The 12316-nt window shown below is 49.9% G+C and overlaps 1 protein-coding gene across 1 annotated transcript; it reads right to left on the bottom strand.

Moving 5' to 3' along the window:
• Positions 1-218: 218 nt before the first annotated feature.
• On the bottom strand, positions 219-5245 carry LOC149344028 (beta-alanine transporter-like). Its single transcript, XM_089547130.1, has 3 exons — positions 4901-5245; positions 968-1771; positions 219-308 (listed from the first exon to the last, which is right to left on the bottom strand). Exons 1-3 carry the CDS (start codon positions 5243-5245, stop codon positions 219-221), a joined length of 1239 nt encoding a protein of 412 aa, XP_089403256.1.
• Between the last annotated feature and the right edge of the window lie 7071 nt (positions 5246-12316).

The raw sequence follows: 12316 nt of genomic DNA, 5'->3' as shown, positions 1-12316 counted from the left end.
ATTAAACGATACTGTGATGTGCTCACGCTTTCTTCTGCCCTCAAGAAAATTCACAACGTGACCCCATGTTCTATGAATGCGAATCAGTCTTACGCGAAGGTGATCCTCCTTCTAGAGAAGGCGATGGAGTTGTTTTCTCAGGTGGTCCAATGTACCGCGAAGGTGATTCAGTCACCTTGCGTGAAGAACTGGCTGGCCGATCATTCTTTGCAGGAGATCTAGATTTTCGAGGAGGTGATCCAGACCTTTGTTGCGGGGTGCTGGCTGACGCAGGGGATGCCGCCCCAGATGAAACTTGTGTCGGGGAACTGGTTAACGCAGGGGATGTTGCCCCAGATGAAGCTGCACTTCCCGCCGCGGACGCACCAGCGCTTGCCGGCACCCGCTTCGATTTCCGATGCCGATGCGGCTTGATTGCCTTTCCCGCCTTCGCACACACTTGAAGTGGATCGAGGGACGACTTCAGGGCTTCCTTGCGCTGCTGTGCGTCCGACGTGCCCGGATCAGCGCCTTTCTTCCGATGGGAGAGTACCTCGGGAAGCCACTGGACTGCTACCCCGCTGACCAGGCTTAGCACCGTCGTGACCGCATTGAGAGCTAATAAGCGCTTGTCTTGAGCGAATGTCTCAATTAATGTGGCGAGGAGAACTCCCGCGCGGCCGACGGAATAGGATACGCAGAACCCAATACTTCGTATTGGAGTGGGGAATACCTCCGCGGTATAGCCGTAGTTGACGCACAAAGCCGCAGACGAGGCGCTTAATACCATTATCGTGGACAATGACATCACTATACTCCAGTTCATTTCGTAGGAGACTGTCTTAAATGCACTGCAGACAAACAGCAGTGCCAGCACAGCGGACAATGTGAGTCTTTGACCTCGATTCTTCATGCTGTAATAGACCACGATGAGGATCAGGATTTTGAAGAGGTGTGTCGATACTTCCCAATGGCTTTCCAAACTCACGAGGCCCAAGCGTGCGCCATAGTAGGCAAATATCACGGCGAACCAGGACACAAAGATGGACACGGCGCGCCGGCGAAAGGAAGCCGCAAGGAACATGCGCTCCGAGCCACCCGTTCCCGTCCCGGAGGCTGTCTCCCGCTTCTCCAGCTGTCGCTTAAGCGCTCTGAAGGTGGCTCTGGCCTTGGTCATATTCACGCCGTGGGACCTTGCAGCCTGCAGCATAGTGCTCTCAGCCTGGCGAACTCTCCACGTGGCGAGCTGCCAGACGGGGGACTCCTCGAGGGTGTAGCACCAGGCCAGCACAATGGCTGTAGCCGTGGCGAGGAGTGCGTGCGACAGCCTCCAGCTAGGACGGAGGAGCGATAGCGCGGCATACACCATCGGCGTAACCGTGGTGCCGACGCTGTTCGCCAGAAGGATGTACAGGGCCCGGTGCTCGTTTCCCGTCAGTTCATAGAGGACGACAAAGTTCAACACGTTGGTCGCGCTGGCTGTGGCGGAGATGATGAACCGGGCCATGAGGAAGACACCGAAGACCTGCGTCGAGCCGGCTGCCATGGTGGCGAGCAACATGGTGGTGCCACTCGCCAGGATGACCGGCCTGCGCCCCACGCGGTCTGCCAATATGCCTGCCACGGGCACCAGACATAGGGAGCCCAACATATACACGGAGCTGGAGATGTGGTACAGCCACTTGTGTTCGCAAACGAGGTCCCACATGCTCACGATGCTGTTGCCAACGTTCGTGGTGTCGTAGTCCCAGCGGTCGCAGGGAACTACGCGGCGCTCCTCTTGGCTGTCGTCCTTAGAAGGAGAAAAATGAAGAATGAAGAAAGATTAAGTGTGGCCAAAGAAATTCAGTGAGAATATTGCACTCTGAATATACAACGCTCGCATAGTAAACGCGATTTTGGCGGCGTGCGGCTCGTACACGAGAGCGGCATTTTCTTGAATTTTCTACAATTATGATACTGTGACATGCAGTCTAACGGTATACTTGGCGCGTAGTTGCAAATTCCTTCAAGGCTTTTCATCGCTACTACTTTCGCCGCTGTTCTGGCCTGGTGTCTTGACCACCCTCGTGAACGATTTTCTGTCCTGCTTCATGCAAAACATTCCACATCCTTACAGCTTTAAAGCCTTTATCTACGATATACTTGGGCCCTGCATGATACATATTTAAAATTCACGAGCAGCAGAGCTGAAGCATGCTCTTCTTATCCGTTAAACTGACGTCATTTCGTAGTCTGCCTTTGCCACCCGCTGCAAATGGCATGCAGCTTCACAGCATATAGATACTGTGTGGTGACAATGCATTAATAGCAGCAGAGTGCTGTCGTCATCTGTCAGCTCCCCGGTGACCATGCCATGTAAGCACATTTGTACAAAAGTGGCTCAGGGTTCTTATTGTCTATTTTGTTTTTCTTAATTATAAGCTCTAAAGCTGGAAGAGCGGCTCATACAGGAGCCCTCGTCCATCCTTCATCGTTCGACCACGTTCCTACGTGGCACTTGCGGTAACTCGGGGCGTACTACGACCGGCGCTATGGACGAGGATGGCGCTAGTGAACGCTCGGAAGGTTCGGTGGTACTACACATAAATACCCCCGAAAGCAGAATATTCGGCAACCGTCACCATAGCTCAGTTATTAATCAGCCGTTGATGAAAAACTACCAACAAAAAAAAAAGAAATCCCTCGTGCTGCTTCGTTTCGACAACATTTGGCTTCCGTTATGCATGCCATAACGAGCTCCTCCTTCTATTCCCTTGTCTGCTGTCTCATTATGTTTGTTGGCCAACCTGTTTAACACATCTGGGCGCCTGTCAAGATGAAGCCTTCGCTTTCAGGATTTTGAACTCACCATCCTCTTTTAGACCGGACATAACCATGAAGACGCCAACACGCTCTCTCGTGCGCCTGTCGAACTCGCCACTAGGGTCTTGAGTTTTGCTTGTTGGCCAGAATGCATGATAAAAAGAAGCAGCGCGAGTAGACAAGGAGGAACAGAAGACAGCACGACTTGCGTCGAACTACCAATATTTTTATTGAAATCAGGGAGCCGCTTTTATACGCAAACCACAACCCACGTGACATCACGTGGGTTGTGGTTCGGGACAGGGACGACACGGACCTCCGACACCGGATGACGACATCAGTTTCCTTTGGGCTGTTCATTATTTTGATTTTTCATCCCAGTAGCGTGCCGATACAGTGTTACGACCCGTCATTGATTTCTTAGAAGATCAACCAGACACCATACCTAATATCTGTTCTCGACACCTTTCACGTTTTTGAAAGGAGGCGTGCTCTGTGAGAAGAACACTGGCTCCAGTTCGCGAGCTTACCTCTTCGTCGTCCCCACAACTCTTCGAGAGGAAATCCATTCTGCGTACCACGACGAACCAACCTCTGGACATATTAGATACTCTCCGAGCACGCTTGCCAGAATACGCAGCTGTTCTACTGGACCAACCTTGTCACTGTTAAACGCATTGTGGACCGTTACGCTCGCCGCTGCGGCCTCCAATGCTCCACCCAAAAGTTTGAATTTGTGCACATACGCCCCTCACCAATGTGCACAGACAAAATTTGATTCTCTCTTGAGACAGGCCCAATCCCTGAAAATATCGAAGTCCGGGTTTTGGAGCTCTTTATACATAGAGACAGAGGCTCAGAAACAACATTGGCCGAACTCCGTCAGGTGGGGGACCAGGTAAGTGCAGATAAGATAAGAATTGGCGCAGATAAGAATAAGCGGGACTTTTCTTAAGTATTCTTGTCCTTGAGTTTCATATATACACCGTCATTTCAAGACGGCAGGGCCAGCGGACTTAAAGCATTAATTTCAGATAAATAGTGGGCTATGCCTGAAGTAGTAATTATGCGCCTGCGTGCTACCTTCGATAGTCAACACTGATTTTTAGGCTTCATTCCCGCAACCCTTGGCTCTTAATGTGGGACACCTAGTATGCTGCCTCTTGTAGCAATGGGAAGCAATGCTTTTGGGTGCGAAGGTGAATTATTTGATTGCTTTGTTTCTTTTATCGGGGAATTTGACCTATTTACTTTTGTTGATTGCTTCTAGTTGAGGACACCCGGTTATCGGAGCGTCGCGGAGAAGCAAAATAGGTGACGTTGATTCAGGGCCCGCCCAAGATAAGACATGCCAAGGCTGCGACACATGCTTCTGGCGGTCACCCAAGCAGTTTCTGGAACGTTGAGTAATAGCGCAACTCTCTGTCCCGATCGCACGAACGCTGTGACCCGAACCCGACCGGGTAACATTTTTAATGGCGGGTTTCTCTACTGTGACACACGATGACGGCACCGCTAGGAGGAACACCATATATTGCCATATACACCTGCGACTGTAAAAAGCAAAACTGCACGTTGCCTGACAAGGGGATTTGAGTTTCTAACATTTGGTGAATGTGTGGAAGGGAAGCAGACTGCAAAAAATTTCGCTGTGGCTTAGCTTGGTTAAGCCTGGTAATTGCGAAAGCAATATCCGTACCTACGCCATGGTACAGCTGGTAGTGTAGCTGTGGTGGTGCTTATGGTTAGACTTGTGGTGATGCATCGGTTATACAATCCAATCCAATCAAAACCAATACAATCCCATCCAATCCAATCCAATCCAATCTAATCCAATTCAGTCCAATCCAATCTAATCTAATCCAATCTAATGCAATCAAGGTCAAATGAAGGTCAATGGTGGTCACCGCCGCGGCACGGCAAAGGCGTGAAAGTGCAAGTGGTATTGCTTTCGCAATAAAAGATGACCTCCGGGCTATTCCTGCGCGAATGAAGCACTGAGACACACGAAGAGAGCGAGAGAGCGAGAGAGAGAGAAATGGACGGAAAGGCAGGGAGGTTAAACAGGCGATGCCTAGTAGGCTACCCTGCGCACGAAAGAAGCCATTAAGCTCACCGGAACAGGTGGGTCGTACACGGTGCACTTGCTGAAGCTTCCGTCGGCGAGCACGGGAATCGCCACGTTCTTCCACTGCTCGACGGGCCAATCGCGTAAATCCGGAGGCGGCTGGCACCAGTGGTCCACTGAGCGGCCGATGAGGCGGTAGGCGAACGCGTGCATCAGGAGCAGGATCAGGCTGAGGATGGTGCACAGCAACGCCGACTGCTGAAGCCATCCGTGGCCCAAGATGGCGTAGACATTCTCCTGAATGATTGTGTGCGACTCAGTGCCCACGAAGCCTTCCACGAGGGTCCCCGATTTGGGACTAACGTCTGGGCTGCCACCTGCTTTCGGCGGCATGATCTAAAAGAGGACGGCGGTAGACGGCGTCGAAACCCTTATCGGCCCAGTCTGTAGTTCCAAGCGCTAGCTCAGCTTCCGTGTACAGAAAGTAGATTGAGGTTGAAAGTGACCTCGCCCGCTCCACTGAAGTACCGCGGGTAAGCTTCCGTGTACAGCCCGAACTGAAGCTTCTGCCAGAGTGCGTTCAGAAAGTGAGGTCCGAGCTTGTAATCAGCACTCTGCGACAGCTACAAATGTCGCTGACGTTCAGCCCAGCGGCACTGAACACTAAGGTTAATAGCAGACTCCGCTGAAATAAGATGGCTGTTGAAGAGCTGCCAGGGAGCCGAGCATACCAAGGTCGTTTGCTTCTTCTTTGCTCATTGAATTGCTGCTCACGCGGTGCATCCATTCGATAATCAGAAAACAGATATTTGTTATCAGTGTTTATGAAAGCTTACAAGGGCAACTGTGTCAGCATATATGACATTTTTAATTGCTTTTGACAAGAAGTACACATTTTAACTGCAAATGTGGCTTGATTAGGATCACAGGCAATTTAAACTAAGGACGGAGTCATGGGGCAGTCTTGGAAGAATTGCTGAGAAGCCGTCCATGTCGCACTGGTATGAAGAGTGTGGCTTCTAGGGTGCTAGCACTAGATGGGCCACTGACGGAAAGCCCCGGTGTGCGGATGAAGCCTCGGAGTAACGGGGCTAAGCTCGGAGGAGAGTCCGCCAGCTAAGGCGGCTTATCGAAAATGGAAAGCCGAGAAAATACTGCAAGAACATTTTAGTGCTACTAGAATTCTCTTGGTTATAAAAAACTAAACACAGATAAATATAGTTAAACAAACATGCAGCGCACCTAAGTTGCATTTAGTTTTACCAGGTAAATAGGGGCAAATGTTTGTATGATTGTGGGTTCGTCCTCATTTTTCGGCACGCTCTCCCCATATTCAGTGCTTATTCGGTAGCAACCTACTCTCTCCGCCTACTGCGCCTGTGTTTTTGTCTTCATTCCGTGGTGGTGACGAGCCGCTGTCGTCGAAAATACACTTAACTGCTAGTTGGCACCCTTGCTGCCCCTTACTGTTCGCAACCTTGTTTATTTTTTGGGACAGGTCTTATTTGTAAAGAATTTTAATTAAAGGGAATCAGAAGTTCACCTATCATTTTTTATGTAAGTACGCCTTGGACGGCGTCCCACATCCCGTTAAGCGGCTATAGATAGAAATGGCTGCATAAAATGAGTTACGGTTCTGACTAAAACACAAGAAAATGCACCGGAAAGATACTGTTCGAGCGACCCCTTTTTAACCATTCGTTTCAATACTGCGAAATGTCAAGGGTTGCTCAAAAGCAGTTAAATTGCACTGCATGGACACTCCAGGGTTGAAGTAAACACTGCCTGACGTCTTCTGGAAGCCTTCCAGAGGAAGCCTTCCAGAGAAAGAGGAAGACGTTGGAGGGAAGAAGAAAGCCCGCCCAGGTTCTTTTGTCGGGTTCACAGCATTACTTATTGTTATTATGATTATTATTCTTGGTATTGTTTTTATTATTACCTTTTTCATTTTTACTTAATTTTATTTCATTTTTAACTTTTTAAGCACCTGTCAGTCGACGCCTGTGTCTTGGCCAATGCCCCGCAGTGGGTACGCGCCATTATCCTTTTGAGGACAACAACAACACTACTGCGTGCCTACGCCATGGCTCAGTGGCAGTGTTCTTTCAGATGGTCGCAAAATCTAAAAATATATATTTGTGTCATAACAGTCTCACCCCACCTTTATTCGCTCCAGCGAGCCTGCCGCAAGAGGAGAAATCAGAAAAAAAGTTACAATAAAACAGCTTTTGCACTTTTCGTATGCTTCACTTGACTTAAACCCTTCTTCTGACGTCGGAGCCGCCGTTAGGCTGCTGAAACTGGCACATTGCGTCAAGAAGAAATTGAATTACACGCTATTTTTCGGGCCCAAGTGAATTCTACTTGGTGATCCATTACTACTGAAGTACGTCCGTCTACAAACAATGCAAGCAACGAAAACTATGGGGTCTCTAGCGTTTGAACAGTCCACAAAATACACTTCAGCCGTACAGCTCTTCAAACAGTCAACATCCGTTTCCGAATACCGCATCTACAGGGTCTGTTCTGAAAGTAGTAAGACTGGTTTTTTCCTGGGCGAACGGGCGGACAAGAGGCGGTATGTGTGTGCAGGATAGTTGAAGGGTGATATTGGGAAGGCTGGGGAAAATCGGCAGTCGGCTGGCCGTTGAAGAGAGCAGGTCGCTCTCGTACCCTGTCAAAACGTCTTGTCACGCAGAATCATAGAGGATTTACTGGATCATCAGTACGCGATAAAATTTTGTGTAAATTTTGGTAAAATGGGCCAAGAGACTCACGACATGATTAAGGAGGCCTACGGTGACGCTGCCATGGGTAGATCAGGTGTTTTTTGAGTGGCACAAGCTGTTCCGAGAAGGTCAGGAAACAGTACAAAGACGACGACCGCTCCGGACGCCCTTCGACCAGCAAGGCCAACGAAAATGTGTAGCCAGTGAAACATTTATTGAACAGTGATCGTAGGATGAGCATCAGAATGATTGCTGATGACCAGCATTCCTCGAACCCAAGTTTTTGAGATCGTGACAGAAAACTTAGCCATGAGGATAGTGTGCGTGAAGTTGGCGCCGGGAGTGTTGTCAGAGGAGCAAAAGGCCAACCGGAGAGCGATCTGCCAGGATCTTCTTCATGTGAATGAGGACCCGGATCTTTTGCCCAGCACAAGGCGGCAACGCTGCCTCAGGCCCCCTACAGCCCCGACTTGGCCCCGCCAGACTTTTTTCTATTCCCGAGAATAAAATCGACGCTCAAGGGGAAACATTACGGATCAGTAGAGGCGGTTCAACAGGCCATGACAAGGGAGCTAAACAGCATTCCGGTCCAGGCGTTCCTGGATGCGTGCGAAAACTGGAAAACTCATTGGCAGCCGCGTGTAGGTGCTGTTAAAGATCAGGTAGCATGGTCGGGCCGGAGAGGGAAAGAGGGAGGTCGGAGACCAGGATGCGGGAAAGACAAGGAGAGCAAAACTTTATGCAACTAAATTTACATTATGTACAAGGAAGCTCGATGACGAGACGCTCAATGCTGAAACGCTTGATGATGAGACCCCTCGGCCGTTGGTTGGTTGGTTGCGACTGAGAGAAGGATGAAAAGAAAAGTGCACGGGCCTGGCTACTGGCTCCGGCCGAGCCACCACCGCTGCCACGTGCAGTTAGAAGAGAGTTGAAAGATATGAGGAAAGATAAAAAGAGAGAGAGAAAAAGACGCGCATCGCAACAACCGCGTCTGCCGAAGCGGGTGGTGGTGGTGGTGAAAACATTTATTAAAAATGAACAGGAGGTATGTTTGGATCAGCCCGTAAGGGACCGATCCTTACAAACACAAGGTGGAGGTCCCTAGTATGGGACCCCAGTGGCGGTTGCCGCCGCCCGGGCGCGCCCGACTAAGGCTTGCTGGGCCTGTAAGTCGTGGCAGCCGAGCAGGGTCGCCTCCCAGTCCTCCCGGGTTGGGTTGGGGATGGGGGACGCTGGCTGAAAAAACAGATAGGCGGCCGAAGCCCCCCTCGGCCGTACTGGCCGCCGAGTTTTTAAAGTGTTTTCTTTCCCTAGGTTCCGTAGATGGGGGCCGGGCCTGCCAAGGAAGGAAGTTCACTGTGGCACCCATCACACACTCTCCCCTTAGGGAACACGCCGCCGTCACGTGTTGGGAGAGGGAGAAAGATGCCATCCACGTCGCGCAGACGCTGGAATGTCCACGAGCGGCGTTCCCGCGCATTTCATGCGTTCGAACGTGCGTTCGCGCGCGGTGTAGGGGAGACGCTCGCTGAAAACTTCCTGGCAGACGGACGCTGCTTCCGTGGGTAATCCAGACATTTGTACTGTTCTAATCGTTTGTACTATTCTCTTGAATAATTTTTATTAAAAAAAATGAGTCCTACTACTTTCATAACAGACCCTGTATATATAGCCGGATGTCTGTAGTCTGTAGAACGCAGCGGCCAATGCCCCTCAAAGAAAGCCATTCAGCCAATGGGGCCGATCGGTTCTCAGGACGTCGCGGTTAATCCCTTTGCGCGACATCACAAGTGACTGGCAGGTACGGCCTTTGTGAGAAGTTTAGAGATAACGGGGTTTGCTTCTGGGCCACACTGCCTTGCTCGTATACGGCATCCTCAGCGTCGCAAATCTCCTGAAGGTAAGAAGATTATTGGTCCTGCTTCCTCCGATGCATAGGACTTCCATCAGCGTTAGAGGGGGCTCCACAATAATGCTTAGAAGCAAACATCCTAGGCTCTATACTTTTAACAAAGGCTGCACCTCGGTACAATGTGATTACCCATCATGTCGACGCATTTGGCTGCATGGGGTCCTCCCTTCGAGGTGCATTCGCCGCTGCGTTTTACCAGCGACAACCAGATCCGGTTGCCGAAATGATCGCAGCACGGTGGCGCATAGACAGCAAATGTTCTGCAAACAGTGAACACGAATCACCGCATGTACACGTAGTTCGCCTCCCACCAGTAAATAAACTATGACCGAATTTCTTCTCCCTTGTAGTTTCAGTTTGACTAGCCGAACGACGGTTGCGAAGTCAGAAGTAGGTATGTGCTCACGTAATGCGTACGGTAGGGTGCCGCCGCGGTGGCTCAGTGGTTATGGTGCTCGGCTGCTGACCCGAAAGACGCGGGTTCGATCCCGGCCGCGGCGGTTGAATTTATTTGGAGAAATTCTAGAGGCCCGTGTACTGTGCGATGTCAGTGCACGTTAAAGAACCCCAGGTGGTCGAAATTTCCGGAGCCCTCCACTACGGCGCTTTGGGACGTTAAACCCCATAAACCAAAACAAACCAGAAACGGTAGGAGAAGTCTAAACGACAGCGAGTGAACAAACACATTCTAAAATTAAAAACTGGTTTTTGAGGAAAGGAAATGGAGCAGTAACTGTCGCACGTATCTGCGGATACCCGAACCGCGCCGTAAGGGAAGAGAAAAGGAGGGAGTGAGAGAAGAATGGAGGAGAGAGGTGCCGCAGTAGAGGGCTCCGGAATAATGTCGACATCCTGGAGATCTTTATACATCGCACAGCACACGGGCGCCTTTTGCGTTTCGCCTCCATCGAAACGCTGCCACCGCGGCCGGATTCGAAACCGGGAACTCCGGCTCAGCAGGCGAGCGCTCTAACCACTGAGCCACCGCGGCGGGTCAAGCAGCCGTTTTACTGCAATTTTTGTACGCCGCATGAAATCCATTACGTACCTGCAATGTCGCAGCCACCGTTCGACACCTGAAACCTCCTTCACTCGTATGTGGGAAGATTCAGCAGTGCCCAATTCAATTGCCCGACGCTCACTCTCTGTTGTGGCGAATGTGAGCGCTGACTGGGTGTGTGAAATGCTTAACTAATTGTTAATGGGAAAGCATTATGGCTCACTCACGTGAAAACCCGGCGTGGCCCAAAAAGTTGTGGCGCTGCAAAACTAGCGATTGGCCGAAATTGTGTGACATATCCAAAGGCAGGAAAAAAGAACCGTTAACCACAAACAGTTTGTACTAGTTCTTGCAACTGCCCCAACTACAAACGTTTGGTTTATGGTTTGTGGGGTTTAACGAACTAAAGCGACTAAGGCTATGGGACACTCTGTACTGGAGAGCTCCGGATAATTTCGACCACTCAAGGTTCTTTAACGTGCACTCACGACGCACAGTACACGGACTTCTAGCATTTCGCCCCCATCGAATTGCGACTGCCGTAGCCGGTATCGAACCCGCGTCTTTCGGGTCAGCAGCCGAACACCATAACCACTGAGCTCCCTCGATGGGTCAACTACAAAGGAATAGAATGGAGTTAAAAAAGAATTTGAAGAGAATTAGAATTATAATAGAAATGAAATAAAATAGTATTGGAATTACAATGACCGTCGATTAGCGTACCTAGGCCAAATGCGAATTAAGTGCGCTACACTTTGGTTTCCATTTTCATTCGGGTGTTCGAATCTATATTCCGCGATAGGGGTTGTTCGGATAGCGATAATGTGTTAACGCCCATATATGAGGAATTGGTCATTCTCTACTTTCGTCAGCATGTGTACTGCGGGGCCACGTAGTGGCCCATGGACCGACGGGGTCTAAAACTCACTTGCAACAAATAGTTTTTCTTTCTGTTAGCATCATACTGATCATCAGCCTGACTACGTCCATCCCAGGGCAAAGGCCTCTCCCGTAACTCTCCAACTAACCCTGTCCTTTGTTAGCTGCAGCCACCGCTAACTTCTTAATCTCATCCGCCCACCTAACTTTCTAGAAATTGTTGGAGGCGGTGATCCTTCCGCTCGACGTATGCCGCCAATTTGCATTTGAAGGCTAAGGTCCACATCTACTAACATTTTCACCTTCGAGACCTTTAACCCGGCAGACAGTTCATGCTTCTCCTTCATCATCATCATCAGCCTGAATGCACCCACTGCAGGGAAAGGACCTCTCCATGTCTCTCCAATTAACCTTTTCTTTTGCCAGCTGTGGCCACCTCTTGAATACTTGATCTCGTCCGCCCACTTGACTTTCTGTCGCTCTCTGCTACGCTTGATTTCTCTTGGAATCCACTCCGTTACCCTTAAGGACCATCGGTTATCTTGCCTTAGCATTACATGCCCTGCCCAAACCCATTTCTTCCTCTTGATTTCGACTAGGATGTCATTAACTCGCATTTGTTCCCTCATCCTCTCTGCCCACTTCCGGTCTCTTAACGTTAAACCTATCATTTTTTCTTTCCATAGCTGGCTGCGTTGTCCTTAACTCAAGTGGAACCCTCTTTGTTAGCCTCTAAGTTTCTGCTCCATAGGTGAGTACTGGTAAGATACAGCTCTTGTAGGCTTTTTTCTTGAGGGATTTTGGTAAACTGCCATTCATGATTTGAGAGAACCTGTCATATGCGCTCCACCCCATTCTTATTCTTCTAGTTATTTCCCTCTCATGATCCGAATCAGCGGTCACTACCTGCCCTAAGTAGACCACATCCAACACCTCACTAC

This window comes from Amblyomma mixtum, chromosome 5 (assembly GCF_055824585.1).
Source record: "Amblyomma mixtum isolate Tamu chromosome 5, ASM5582458v1, whole genome shotgun sequence".
NCBI lineage: Eukaryota > Metazoa > Arthropoda > Arachnida > Ixodida > Ixodidae > Amblyomma > Amblyomma mixtum.
Note: the sequence above shows the minus strand (reverse complement) of the source record. Positions and strands in the feature narration are given on the sequence as shown.

What these genes read in the sequence shown, in the direction of transcription:
- LOC149344028 (XM_089547130.1), bottom strand. Translation starts at nt 5,245, where the DNA reads ATGCCGCCGAAAGCAGGTGGCAGCCCAGACGTTAGTCCCAAATCGGGG. An exon ending in TGTACGACCCACCTGTTCCG is followed by an intron (nt 1,772 to 4,900) that starts GTGAGCTTAATG and finishes TCTCCTTCTAAG; the next exon opens with GACGACAGCCAAGAGGAGCG. An exon ending in ATGGCGCACGCTTGGGCCTC is followed by an intron (nt 309 to 967) that starts GTGAGTTTGGAA and finishes TGCGTTAACCAG; the next exon opens with TTCCCCGACACAAGTTTCAT.